Here is a 12,112-nt window from a genome sequence, read left to right as displayed (position 1 = left end):
TGAAAAAAATCTTTTTCCTTACCTTACTCAATAAATCTGTATTCACCATGAAAAAGAGTATAGTTTAGGATAATAATTAAATTAACAGTAGTTATTAACCTTAGAGCAACAGGTGCTTAATAATGGTTTTTACTCTGGTTTTACTCTGATGGTAATAATGGTTTTACTCTGACGGTAAAAACCAGAGGTTTTCCGAACACTTCTCAGGAAATAAATGAGTGGAGGAAGAAAAACCACTCTGGTGTGCTCTAATGTCAAACACGCATTTATCAGATATTTGATGGTCACTGCTCCCTGAAAGACAGGAATCATGCACCAAGGGCACAGAATGAGACACAGTCCCTTGTTGCAGGGTGCCCAGCAGCCTCGCACACCAACAAGTCAGCCATCATAACTGTGCAGACTGTGCAGACTTTTTCTCCCATGAGAAACAGAGAAACCACCTACAATTATAAAACAAGCACCAATAGGAAAAGGGAGTTTTCATTACAGGATTATGAGAATACAGCTACTTTTTAAGTACAATGGCATACTATTTTCCTCACTGGAAAAAAAAACAGGTAAGCATTCCCCACAGGTGTTAGGTGAGTAAATCACACAGAATAAACTATAAATAACATGTTATTCTATAGTATAACTATGTATAAGTAGATAACTCTGAAAATAAATGATAAGTAAATACCAATCATAAACCCGGGAGCCTGAGAGGTGTCATCAAAGCTAAATGAAGGAGCATCTGTGTTCCTGTTCAATTCATGGCTGACTAGGCCAAGGGAAGAAAATGGCACAGCAGTTTTTTAAAACTCTAAGGCTGCCTGTGATGTACTAGAAATCTGAGGTTCTCTCTCAGAGAACAAGCACAAAAGGGTAATTCTCAACTGAATCCACATTTACAAGTTCTAAAGTAAGTCACACATAATCTTACCATTGCGAAAAACCTTATTAAAATCGAATCCTTGGCTTGCTAGAAAGTCAATGCTTGAGCTCTGAAACAAAAGAACACAGGACATACATTTCAATGATGTTAGTGGCAGGTACGTAAACAGCAGCAGAGAAGTAACTCACTGAGTAAATATAGGCAACCAGGCAAAGAACCAACATGCCAAAGATGAGAAGACAAGGTATTTCTACTCCTAGCCTGCCAAACAATCCATTCATTTACTTAAATTATCCGGGCTCTGCTCCTTGGTAACTTGTAAACAAAACAAATATCCTTTGTTTCACAATACATAAGAAAACCTTACTTGGTGAATATACAATCTGTCAATAGGCAGAAAACTCCTGACCACTGTACTGAATAAATGACTATAAGTAGAAGTAAAATATTATTTGTATTATCTCACCCGAGGTTCAAGTTTAAGGTAGCTCACTCATATCAGTATCCACTTCAAATTATAAAACATCACTATTCACAGCACATTAGATCTTAACTGGATATTCTTTACATTCGAGATCAAAATACACAAAAGTTCCCAGTAATAAGACTTATTAAACAAACATCTCAAACCAAGAGTGCATCAAAATGTAAGTAAATTTAAATAAAAACCTCAAGTAAATAAACTACACAACGTACACAAAAAATGGCAAAATCACAAAGTCCTTGCTCAAACTGACTGAAGAGTGGAAAACATTACTCTAGTCACTCTAATTTTACTCTTGTTTTAAGTCTGAACATGAAAGGACGAAGCATTTGAATCATTTTAATCTGACCTCTCACAGAACTACCTTTCCTGAAGTGTACTTTGACATTACACACTTAGTCCAGATTGTGGGGCACAGTACTGGCCCAGTAAACTCATTACAGCATTCGCTTGAGAGACAGCATTAAAAGCAAGGTCTACATTAATGATTTCTTTGTGGTAGTGGACGGGGAAGTGTTCTGAGGTCCCTAGTCTGAGCAAAGCTGAACTTCTGAGCCCTGGTTTGTTTTGATCCTATGGCCACAGATTGTGTGTTTCCCCTTCTTAGCTGGTAGAAAGCTGCAAAGCAAAGAGTGGAGACTTGCTCTGGCACAAATTCTCTATTCTAACCACACTACAGTAATCACTTCTGCATTTTTCTTTTCTTCCAATTTTTTAATTTATTTTTGGTAATCTTCCACAAAAACTTTATATATCTTATTAGCCCACACAAATTCTTTTTCAAATATGGCAGAATATAAAAAGACACTGTTATACATACACACACTGAAGTACATTTACATCATTTTCCACCATGGCCAGGTTTTCTATAGTTTTAAAATAAGCAACCTTTCTCCTGACATCTTCCATTTTTATCCTTTTCTGAACCAAAACCCACTGTCTCCTGACTTGGACCACAAGCCTCTCTGCTTGTGTCGTCTTGTAATTCTGCCCACCTACCTATTCCATCACTGACAGGCACTGAAAGATGTACTATGGAAAGGCATTCTTGCCCCTCCTGTAACTAAATTCCAAAACATCCTAATTTCCTCCTCTTTAAAAATCCAGAGTCAATGATTCATCTATTCCATTTCTGAAGCTATGTATTTTCCAGTCAAACTCAGGTTGCACATGTAACCTAAGTAACGTAAATGTGCCTAATGCAACTGAACCTAAAACCACTAAAAATAGTAAATTTTACATGATGTAATTTTACTATAATTTTTTAAAATCCTTTGAATCAACAAAATCTATTTGTGGTTTACTATCCACCACCTTTGATTTGTGCTAAATGTACCATTTTCAGGATTCAAGAGATGAACACAGCTATTTGGGAAGATAATTCCACTGCTAGAAAATCTGTCCTATAAAATAGTCCTATATTTACACAAAAGTATATTGCACATGGATTTGACTATAGCACTGTTTAAATTGGGAACCACTGGAAAGCTTCTAAATTCCAATTCAATAAATTTATACATATCTATACTGTGTAAAGATTACAGATATATAATACATAAAGATGTGTTGAGTGAAAAATGCAATTTATATAAAACATAAATATTAGGATTCTGTGTATATTAAAGCAAAAGCTAAAATTCTGTGTATGTGTGTAGACATATGGATATATGTATACATGCACATAAAAATCTAGAAAAAGAAGTGAAATGGGAAGGAAGAGGTTTGGAGAAGAGAGCATTACCAAAAAAACTCATTTTTTACTCTATAGATAGCAGCAATGTTTCATTTTTCATCATGTGTATCATCTTCCATTAATTCAACTACGGATGTTCAGCCAGGAAAAGGGAGATGAAAGAGAAGAGATAAAAACAATGTGAATACCATGCTATTCTGCCTGTCATTCCACAGAATGGGCACATTCACTGGGAATGTGTTTGGTTCTCAGTCTGTCCAACCCTCCATACCCTGACTAGGGTGTGAGCATCTCACTGTGAGTACCAACACTTGCTTTTCAAAAAGCACATTAGGTTGTTTTATCCCCACCCCCACATCCACCTACTTTAAGGATAAGAGCTTCTGAAGAGTGATTTTTGACCAGATGGAATTTTCACCCTACTTGTTGACTCTAGATCCTAACTCCCTTATATGATGTGACTATGCTGCAGTCATAGAATTTTAAACAAAACAAAAAGCACCTTAGATGGAGGAAAGAAGACAGAAAACTCAAAGACACTATCATTTACCTTATTCATACAAATCACAAGTTTACATGCTGAATCTAAACCTTTTCTCTGTCTTTGCGTTTCCTGATTACAGAATTACAGCCTTTTTATCCCTCCTTCCATTTAAAATATTAGTCTCTTGCTTGTCTTCAAGTCTGTACCTTTTTCTTCAAGGAATGGATGGCAACTAGGACTGTATGAAGTATTCCAGGTGTAGCCACAACATACCTGTGTCCAATGAATAGAGTTCCTCTAAACTGTTTCCAATATACTTCCTAGAATAACCTTATTTGTGTTAATCTTTCAGAACAGAGAATCAATCCTAACATGCCTCAATGGCACTGCTTTTTTTTAGTTCAATTTTTTAAAAAATAATTATTGAAGTGAGATCATACAGTATTTGTCCTTCTCTATAGGACTTATTTCACCTAACAGTGTATAAGTGAACAGTGTATAGAAATGCACTGATATTTAAATATTGGTTTTGATTTCTGCTAATTTACTATATCTGATTATTATTAAGAGTTTGTTGGTAGAATCTTTAGGGTTTTGTTTTTTTTTTAATCTCTGGCTAAAGCCATGGAACTCACTTTAAGTAACTCTCTTCTGCTGGTACTACTGGAAAACTGGAGCCACACAAATTTCCAAACTGAGCCTATTTTCCTCTCAGTGAAAAATCTACAAATACTGTTTACTTAAGTATCCTATACCAAGGTGACTGTGAAATAGCTGTTAACTAATTGCAGGGTAAAGAAAATATCAACTATGGTTTATTTGTTAATTTAAGAAAACAGGTCACGAAACCAAAATTACATTCATGTTTTCTTTTCAGCCCCAAACATAACTGAGATTATCTCTCAATTTCATTTGCTAATATCTGCCTTATTACAGAAAGAATTTGACATGACTCAGTCACTCAAAAGTCTTCCCTGCAGGATTTCTTAACTGCATTACTACTTACATGCAGGAGAAAGGAAAGTCAGGAAGACTCAAACGAACAAATGTTGCTACTGGGACAGAAGCTAGGGCACAAAACTATAAGTGGAAAAAGATTAACACTCATCTTTAATCACATATCCACACTAAAATACTTACTCACGTTCGCTTTACCCATTATAACAGATCATTAACAGCAAAGAAAAAGGACATTGATATTTACTGAGTGTATACCAGGTCAGCTACAACAACCCTAAAGGGGATGTTATAAGGGAGAATCTCCTGTATGCTTACCGTGGCTCACAAAGGAAGACCTCTCCTCCTCTGGAAGGAAGTTTCTTTCTACCCTCCCTTCACTAATTGATTAAGCTTGGGAAAAGGAACTAAGGGTATGCAGTTTAGCTCTTTCTAGGTTCTCTCTTTTTAGACAGGATCCACATATACTCTACTGTTCCAAAAAATAAAGCTCGACCCTTGGAGGTGGGTGCATAAAGAATGAGATGGGAGGAAGCCTGCAGGTCCTGAGCTGTAAGTTCAGTTCAGGTGCAAGATATTAAAACCCAACATAAAGCTGCATTACAAAGCCAAGTTCTCAAAGCCATTCTGTGGCTATACCTGGAACACTTCATGCAGTTCTCAAAGTTTTACTACTAATAAAGCTAAGTTCTGATTTCTGCCTCTAACTTGATTCCTTAATTCATTAAGAAGTAAAGTGGGAGATAGCAGTGTAATTAATTTACAACCCTAAAACTGAAGGTCAGAAAGGTAAAATGATTTGCTCAAAAAACAAAGTTGGTGGCAGAACCAAATTTTAAAGAGAATTCTGAGTCCACATATAGACACTGACTCATCAGCAAGTCACAACAGGGAAAAAAAAACAAAATTCAATTATGCTACTAACCTGACAAACAAATTTGACATCTGGGGAGGATCTACTGAAGGGTTTCGGGAAAACATAGAAGTTAAATGACTTTATTATATACCTGGAAAAATAAGGTAAAAGGAGATTTAGGGGGTTATATTACACCATGAAAAAAGAATTCCCACCATTTGTTAAAACAACCTACTTTGAATTTATGTAGTCATACTTAAAAGTGCAAAGGCCAAACTGAAACAGCAAAAAGTCCATGGAATGCTGGAAAAGGGAAATAAAACATCTGTCAAAACAATGCTATATATTCTATCAAGCAACACTATTCTCAATTAAGTCGGCTTTCTAATTACTCAATTTGACTTTGGCAGAATACTTCCAATTAGAACAGATTATAGATTATGCATTAGAAGCATTATTAATTTATATACATATCTTAATATTTTTCCCAATTAAGCACCTATCCACCATCAAGAGCATCATAATATTAGGCCTATTTCCAAATGGTCAAAATAACCATATCATATTTCCTATACATCAAATCAACAATGAAAATACTAAATCTTCCCCAAAAATGTTTTCCAGCAAACAATTATTTTTGCTGTTGTTTTAAGTAACACTAAAATATTGTTTCATACCTGGGGTGGAGAAGTCAATGTGCTAGTTTAATGACTGTATTTCTCTATAATTCAATGTAAGGAGGACCGACCTGGGGGAAAAAAGATTTTCTAGCACATCCACTTACCTTTTTAAGCTTCTGATACCTTTCTTCTGGAGTGTCAAAACCATTTGTTAATGCGGTGACTGAAGGTCCATCACTGATTCCTAGATTTTAAGAAAAGTTAACTTTTTAGTAAATGCTAACATAAAAACATCATTTTTAATTTAAAAGAAACTATTCCATGGCTCTATAATTTTATAGTCTCATGAATTACAAAGTGCTCCTTACTTCACTTTTTCAAAATTAGCATTCATTTCACTGGTCACCAAGCTAAACTCTGTAATAACGAATTTAGAGATGTGAACGTTTCAATTTAAGATCAGGCAGTTATAGTGTCTAAAACAGATTTCAAAACACAGTAATGATTAAAGAAAACGATCTCTATAATTAAGTTTTGTTGCTTTCAAATTTTAATGCACAATCTGGTATCAGCAAATTCTGAAGTGTATTATTGTTAGAGTCTCAGTGTTGGCCAACAGTCTGGAGTAACATCTACACAACAAGGATATTTTCAAGGTCAAGAGAAAATAATTTCTGGTGAAAACTCTTAGCTTCCCACAGAATTGGCTCCAACTACAAAAGGCATGTATAATTAAAACCAAGGAATCCCAGCATGGATTCCTTTAGAAAGAGCTGATGAATTTTTTAAATGTGTAAAATCATATAGGGAAAGTGGATGCCTATACCAAAGACAGTCTACTGTTCACACTGATTTCAACGATTTAAAAATTAGTCTTAGATCCACAGCAAAAAAAATCCTTGCAATTGTGTTGCGGAAGTACTACACACACATATACACCCATGCCAAGGTAGGCAATGAACACTTTCACAATGCATAAAACCCGACTCTGAAGTTGGTCACAAAGGGCAAATATTGTATGACTCCACTTACGGAAATGCCTAGAATAGTTAAATTCACAGAGACAGAAACAGTGGATGCCAGAGGCGGGGGGAGGAGGGAGGAATTGGAAGTTGTTTTCTTTCCATGGATAGCTTCCGTTTGGGAAGATGAAAAAGTTCATGAAATGGATATACAACAATGTGAATGTACTGTATGACAGTTAACTGCAAAATGGTTAAAATGGGCAATTTTGTGTTATATTTTCCCACACACACACAACCAAAAAAACCCTGACCCTAAACGTCAAGCTCTCTACTACCCATCTGTCCAAATGTTTTAAGCAGCATCAAAACCATACTGTCTCTGCAACCCTCAGAGCACCAATAATCACAAATCTACTTCCCTGCTTCTGAAACATGTAAGAGGAAATGTTGAGACTCCTGGAAGGATATAAACAGGGAAAACGGGCCAGCAAGCAAAAGTCAGGGGCAGGGTGTCAGGATTCGTCCTAGCTACGCAATGCAAGGTGCTACGCGAGCTTGCAAGCGAGGGATACCTGAAAACTCCCCATCGATGGCAAGGAAGTCCGCTTCCTCTATGGCCTGGTACACTTTATGAAGATTACTCTTAAAATCTGTGGAGAAACCGAGAAGCTCAGAACCGGTGGCCTGGTTGCCTGCCCACAAGCGCTTAAGGGGAGAGGGACGGAGGGCGAAGGATTTCCAAAGGCCTGGGGCCTGGAGGGCAAGTCCTGGATGGACGCTAAGAAACGGACATCGTCAAGTCTCCGAAGGATGCATGGGCCGAAAGGGAACAGGGACTGAGGGTGTACGGATCAGGAAGAAGCAAGGCCCTAAGGGGTGCCGAGGCAGGAGAACTAGGCCCCGAGGGGAGCACGGCCCAGAGAAGGACAAGCCCCCAAGAGGCACACAGGGTTAGGGGGGCAAACTCCTGACAGGCTGCCTCAGCCTCAGGCCCATCAAGCAGATGGGCCGACTGTTGTCCGGGCCTAGCGGACCGAGTGAGGGGAACGGCCGGGACGCGGGGAGGTGCATGCCGGACACGCACTGCTCCTGATTATCTCCATTCTGTAGGGAGGCCGGAACCCCGGCTCCGCCCGGACCGAACCGGGCTGTTCTACTCGCAGAGTTCCGCGGCGACCGCACCGGCGGAAAAGGTAGCGGTGGCAGAGACCCCGGCAGCGAGTTCCGGAAACAGCGCGCGACGGCGCGCGTCACGTGCGCCTGCGTCAAGGCAGGGGCGGGGTCAGGGCCGGGCTTCCCTTCACTCTTAGGGACAGAGGAGGGGCGTGCCATTTCCTCCTCCTGGAGGTCCCCAAGGCGTTTTCTGAGCTGTGAGACTAGGTCTCAGGGCATTCACTTTAGAAGTAGGCATGTCCTGACATCCAGTCAATGAACAAATATTTCCTGGGTTCCTGTTGTGTGCCAGGCACTCTAAAAAGAGTGGTGACACAGTAATGAGCAGAAAAGGCAAGGTCCCTGCCCCTATTAGAGTTTAACTTGGGGGGAACATGGGAAAGTCAAGTAGGAATCAAACCTGCCCCTGGAATCACGGCCATCTATCTCTTTAAGAGAAAGAGCAAGATGCTGCAATAATAATAATGGGAGGGAGAGTTACAAGCTGAGACCTTATCTACCACACTAGCCACTGGCAGTGGAGAGGAAAGCAGATGAGGTCTCGACTAAAGTAGTTTTGGGGGTTGCCACTGATCCCCAGAGCCTGCAACAGTGCTGACACACAGTAGAAGCTCAGTAAACATAGGCAGAGTGAATGAATTCGCCTTGGTCTTTCACAAAAGTCAACTATGAATTGGTTAACTCTGCCATTTATTAGGTCTAGGATTTATTCAACCCGAACCTCAATTTCCTCATCCACTGAATAGGGTTAAGGATCAGTGGTGATAATGTATGTGAATTGTAAAGCACTGTATAAGTAAATGTAAGGTATTAAATTATAGTGCTGACTTGCTGCTGTCACATTTCCCTGCATTCACATTCTTAGATTTGAAAGAATACTAAGTACAAGCTACTTGTGCTTTTTGAAAAGAGAACCATTGTCATCATCCCCCATTCGCCCCAAAATATTAAGTACTCTAAAGAACAAATAAGAGTTTGGTCATATTTTTCCCACAAGGTCCTGTTATATAGGACAAGGGTCTCAAGGTCTGAGCCATTCTTACTACATGCTCTTCTTGCTAAATGTTAAGATGTATTTTGGCTCAACAGGATGAGCTTGGCAGGAACCTAATATATAAATGTAGCCAACTGCAAAGAAGAAATCAACATGTAATTGACCAAATAGTGGATATAAGCAATGGTTAAGCCTCCCTTCCTGGAAACAGCTTTGGATATTAATCCCCTGTTTCCTTTTCTTGCTGCAAAAATATAAATTATCCTTAGGACAACCACATCTCATTCTTTTTTTTAAAGATTTTATATATTTATTTATCTTTAGAGGGGAAGGAGAGAGGGAGAGAAACATCAATGTATGGTTGCCTTTCGTGCGTCCCTTGCTGGGAGTTGGCCTGCAGGGGACCGGCCTGCAACAGGCATGTGCCCTGACTGGGAATCGAACCGAAATTCTCTGGTTCGCAGGCCTGTGCTCAATCCACTGAGCTACACCAGCCAGGGCCCCACATCTCATTCTTGAATAGAACACCCCAAGCAGTGAACCCCTTGAGTTTGATGACAGTCCCACAACAAAATGTTTTTCCTTGCCTCAGTCAATGGAAATTTATATGCAGGTAATTATTCCCACTATCCCTAATGTGAGGAGCAGAGAGTGAATGTGAATTCTAGAGTTCAACTGGAATAGGGATAGAAAAAAAAACAGTATGACAAGTAGTCAAACCTCAAGCTTGAAATGTCTCTGTCCTCTTGTTTCAGCTTAAAAACTAAATTGAAAATACTGGCCCCATATGGCGACTTTAAGTTAAATTTAACTAATTTAAATTAAATAAATATCAAAGTTTACAACAGATTTAGTAATCAAAACACTGTGGTTCTGATTAAAACTGTCAAAGAAAGACAGAAACTAACCAATTAGAGAGCCCCAAAATAAACCCTGGCATATATAGTCAAATGCTTTGCTACAAAGATGTCAAGATCATTCAATGGAGAAAGGATGCTCTCTTTTTTTTCTTATCATTCACACTATTACAGATATCCCTATTTATCCCCCAGTTTGCCTCCCTCAACCCAGCCTCTGTCTCCTCAACCTCCACCCCCTGCCATCACCTCATAGTTGTCCCTCTCCATGGACTATATACTTATATGCATATAAGTTCTTTGGCCAATTTTGAGGAAAGGATACTCTTTTCAACAATGGTGCTGGGAAAGCTAAACATCCACATGTTGAATGAAGCAAAAGAATGAAGTTGGACTCTTACTTAACACAACATAAAAAATAACTCAACATAGACCAAATACCTAAATGTAGGAGCTGAAACTATAAGACTCTTAGAAGAAACAAAAGGGAAAATCTCCATAATGTTGGGTTCAGCAATGATTTTCTGACTGTAACACAAAAAGCACAGGAAACAGAAGAAAAAATAAATAACTTGAACTACATCAAAAATAAAAGCACTTGTGTATTAAAGGACACTATAAGATGAAATGGCAACAATGAAATTGGAGAAAATATTTATAAGTTACATATCTAATAAAGGGCTAATACACATAAAATATAAAGAATTCCTACAACTCGACAACTCAGAAACAAGCAATCCAATGTTAAAAATGGATAAAGGACTTGAATTGCCTTAAATGATGTGGCTTAGTTGGTTGGGCATTGTCCCTCAGAACCAAAAGTCCCCAGTCCCATGCCGGGTTAAGACATGTGACTGGGTGGTAATTTCAGTCCCAGGGCATGTACAACAAGCAATGGATTGATGTTTCTCTAGCTCATCAATGTTTCTCTCCTGCTCTTTCTCCCTCCCTTCTCCACTCTCTAAAAGTAAATAAATAATCTTAAAAAATTTTTAAATGGACAAAGGACTTGAACAAATAGTTCTCAAAAAAGACATGCAAATGGCCAATGAGCACATGAAAAGATGCTCAACATCACTAATGCAAATCAAAACCACACTGAAATGCCATTTCACACCCATTGGATGAAAAACTAGAACTTTGTGCACAGCTAGTAGAAGTATAAAACAGTGCAGCCACTATGGATAACAAAATAGTGAGTCTCCATTTTTTTATTCTCATCCAAGGATATACTTATTAACTCGAGAGTGAAAGAGACATCAATGTGAGAGAGAAACATCAATTGGTTGCTTCCTGTACACGCCTCAACTAGGGATCTGACCCACAACCTAGGTATGTGCCCTGACTGGGGACCAAACTTGCAACCTTTTGATTTAGGAGATGACACTCCAACCAACTGAACAACCCAGGTAGGGCATAGTATGGTAGCTCTTTAAAAATTAAAAATAGAATTATAGGAGGCAGCAATTCCACTTTAGAACATGCAGCCAACACAAGTAAAACCATAAGTTTAAACAGGTATTTGCACACTCATTTATTAGCAGCATTATTCACAATAACCAAAAGGTGGAAACAGCCAGAGTGTTCATCAACAAATGAATAGACAAAATGTGATATATACATACACTGGAAAATAATTCAGCCTTAAAAAGGAAGGAAATCCTGGTATGTGCTACAACCTATACGAACCTTGAGGACATTGTACTAAGTGAAATAAGTCACAACAAAATGCTGTACTATCCCAGTTATGTGTGGTACCTAGAGTAGTCAAATTCATAGAGACAGGAAGCAGAATGAGGGGTTACCAGAGGCTGGGGGAAGGGACCACCAGATGTTAAATGGACATGGAATTTCGGTTTGGGAAGATTTTAAAAAGTCCTGAAAATGTATGGTAATGATGGTGGCACAACAATGTGGGTATACTTAATGCCACTGAACTGTACATGTAAAATGGTTAAAATGGTAATTTTTATGTTACGTCTTTTAACACACACACACAATGCTGATACCTATTACCAGATTATCCTCCAGAAAAATGAGTTCACACACTCCCAGCACTAACACGAGTCATCACCAATCTTTTTACTCTTTAGTAATTTGAGAGGTAGAAAAAGTCACCCAAACGATAAACTTCACGATCTTCAAACCAGCG

The 12,112-nt window shown here is 38.5% G+C and overlaps 1 protein-coding gene across 2 annotated transcripts in view; it reads right to left on the bottom strand.

The window, feature by feature from the left end:
• PARN (poly(A)-specific ribonuclease) overlaps window positions 1-8,187 on the bottom strand; it is a 181,235-nt gene extending 173,048 nt beyond the window's left edge. For both annotated transcript variants that reach the window (XM_037067778.1, XM_037067779.1), the window contains exons 1-6: window positions 8,021-8,187; window positions 7,509-7,586; window positions 6,136-6,215; window positions 5,587-5,654; window positions 5,421-5,502; window positions 926-986 (exon numbers count right to left, since the gene is read on the bottom strand). In XM_037067778.1, coding sequence (XP_036923673.1) covers window positions 926-986; window positions 5,421-5,502; window positions 5,587-5,654; window positions 6,136-6,215; window positions 7,509-7,586; window positions 8,021-8,039 — 388 coding nt within the window. In that variant the 5' untranslated portion in view covers window positions 8,040-8,187. The remainder of the gene's footprint in view (window positions 1-925; window positions 987-5,420; window positions 5,503-5,586; window positions 5,655-6,135; window positions 6,216-7,508; window positions 7,587-8,020) is intronic.
• Between the last annotated feature and the right edge of the window lie 3,925 nt (window positions 8,188-12,112).

This window comes from Sturnira hondurensis, unplaced genomic scaffold (assembly GCF_014824575.4).
Source record: "Sturnira hondurensis isolate 20B ecotype Veracruz unplaced genomic scaffold, ASM1482457v3 Scaffold0017394, whole genome shotgun sequence".
Taxonomy (NCBI): Eukaryota; Metazoa; Chordata; class Mammalia; order Chiroptera; family Phyllostomidae; genus Sturnira; species Sturnira hondurensis.
Note: the sequence above shows the minus strand (reverse complement) of the source record. Positions and strands in the feature narration are given on the sequence as shown.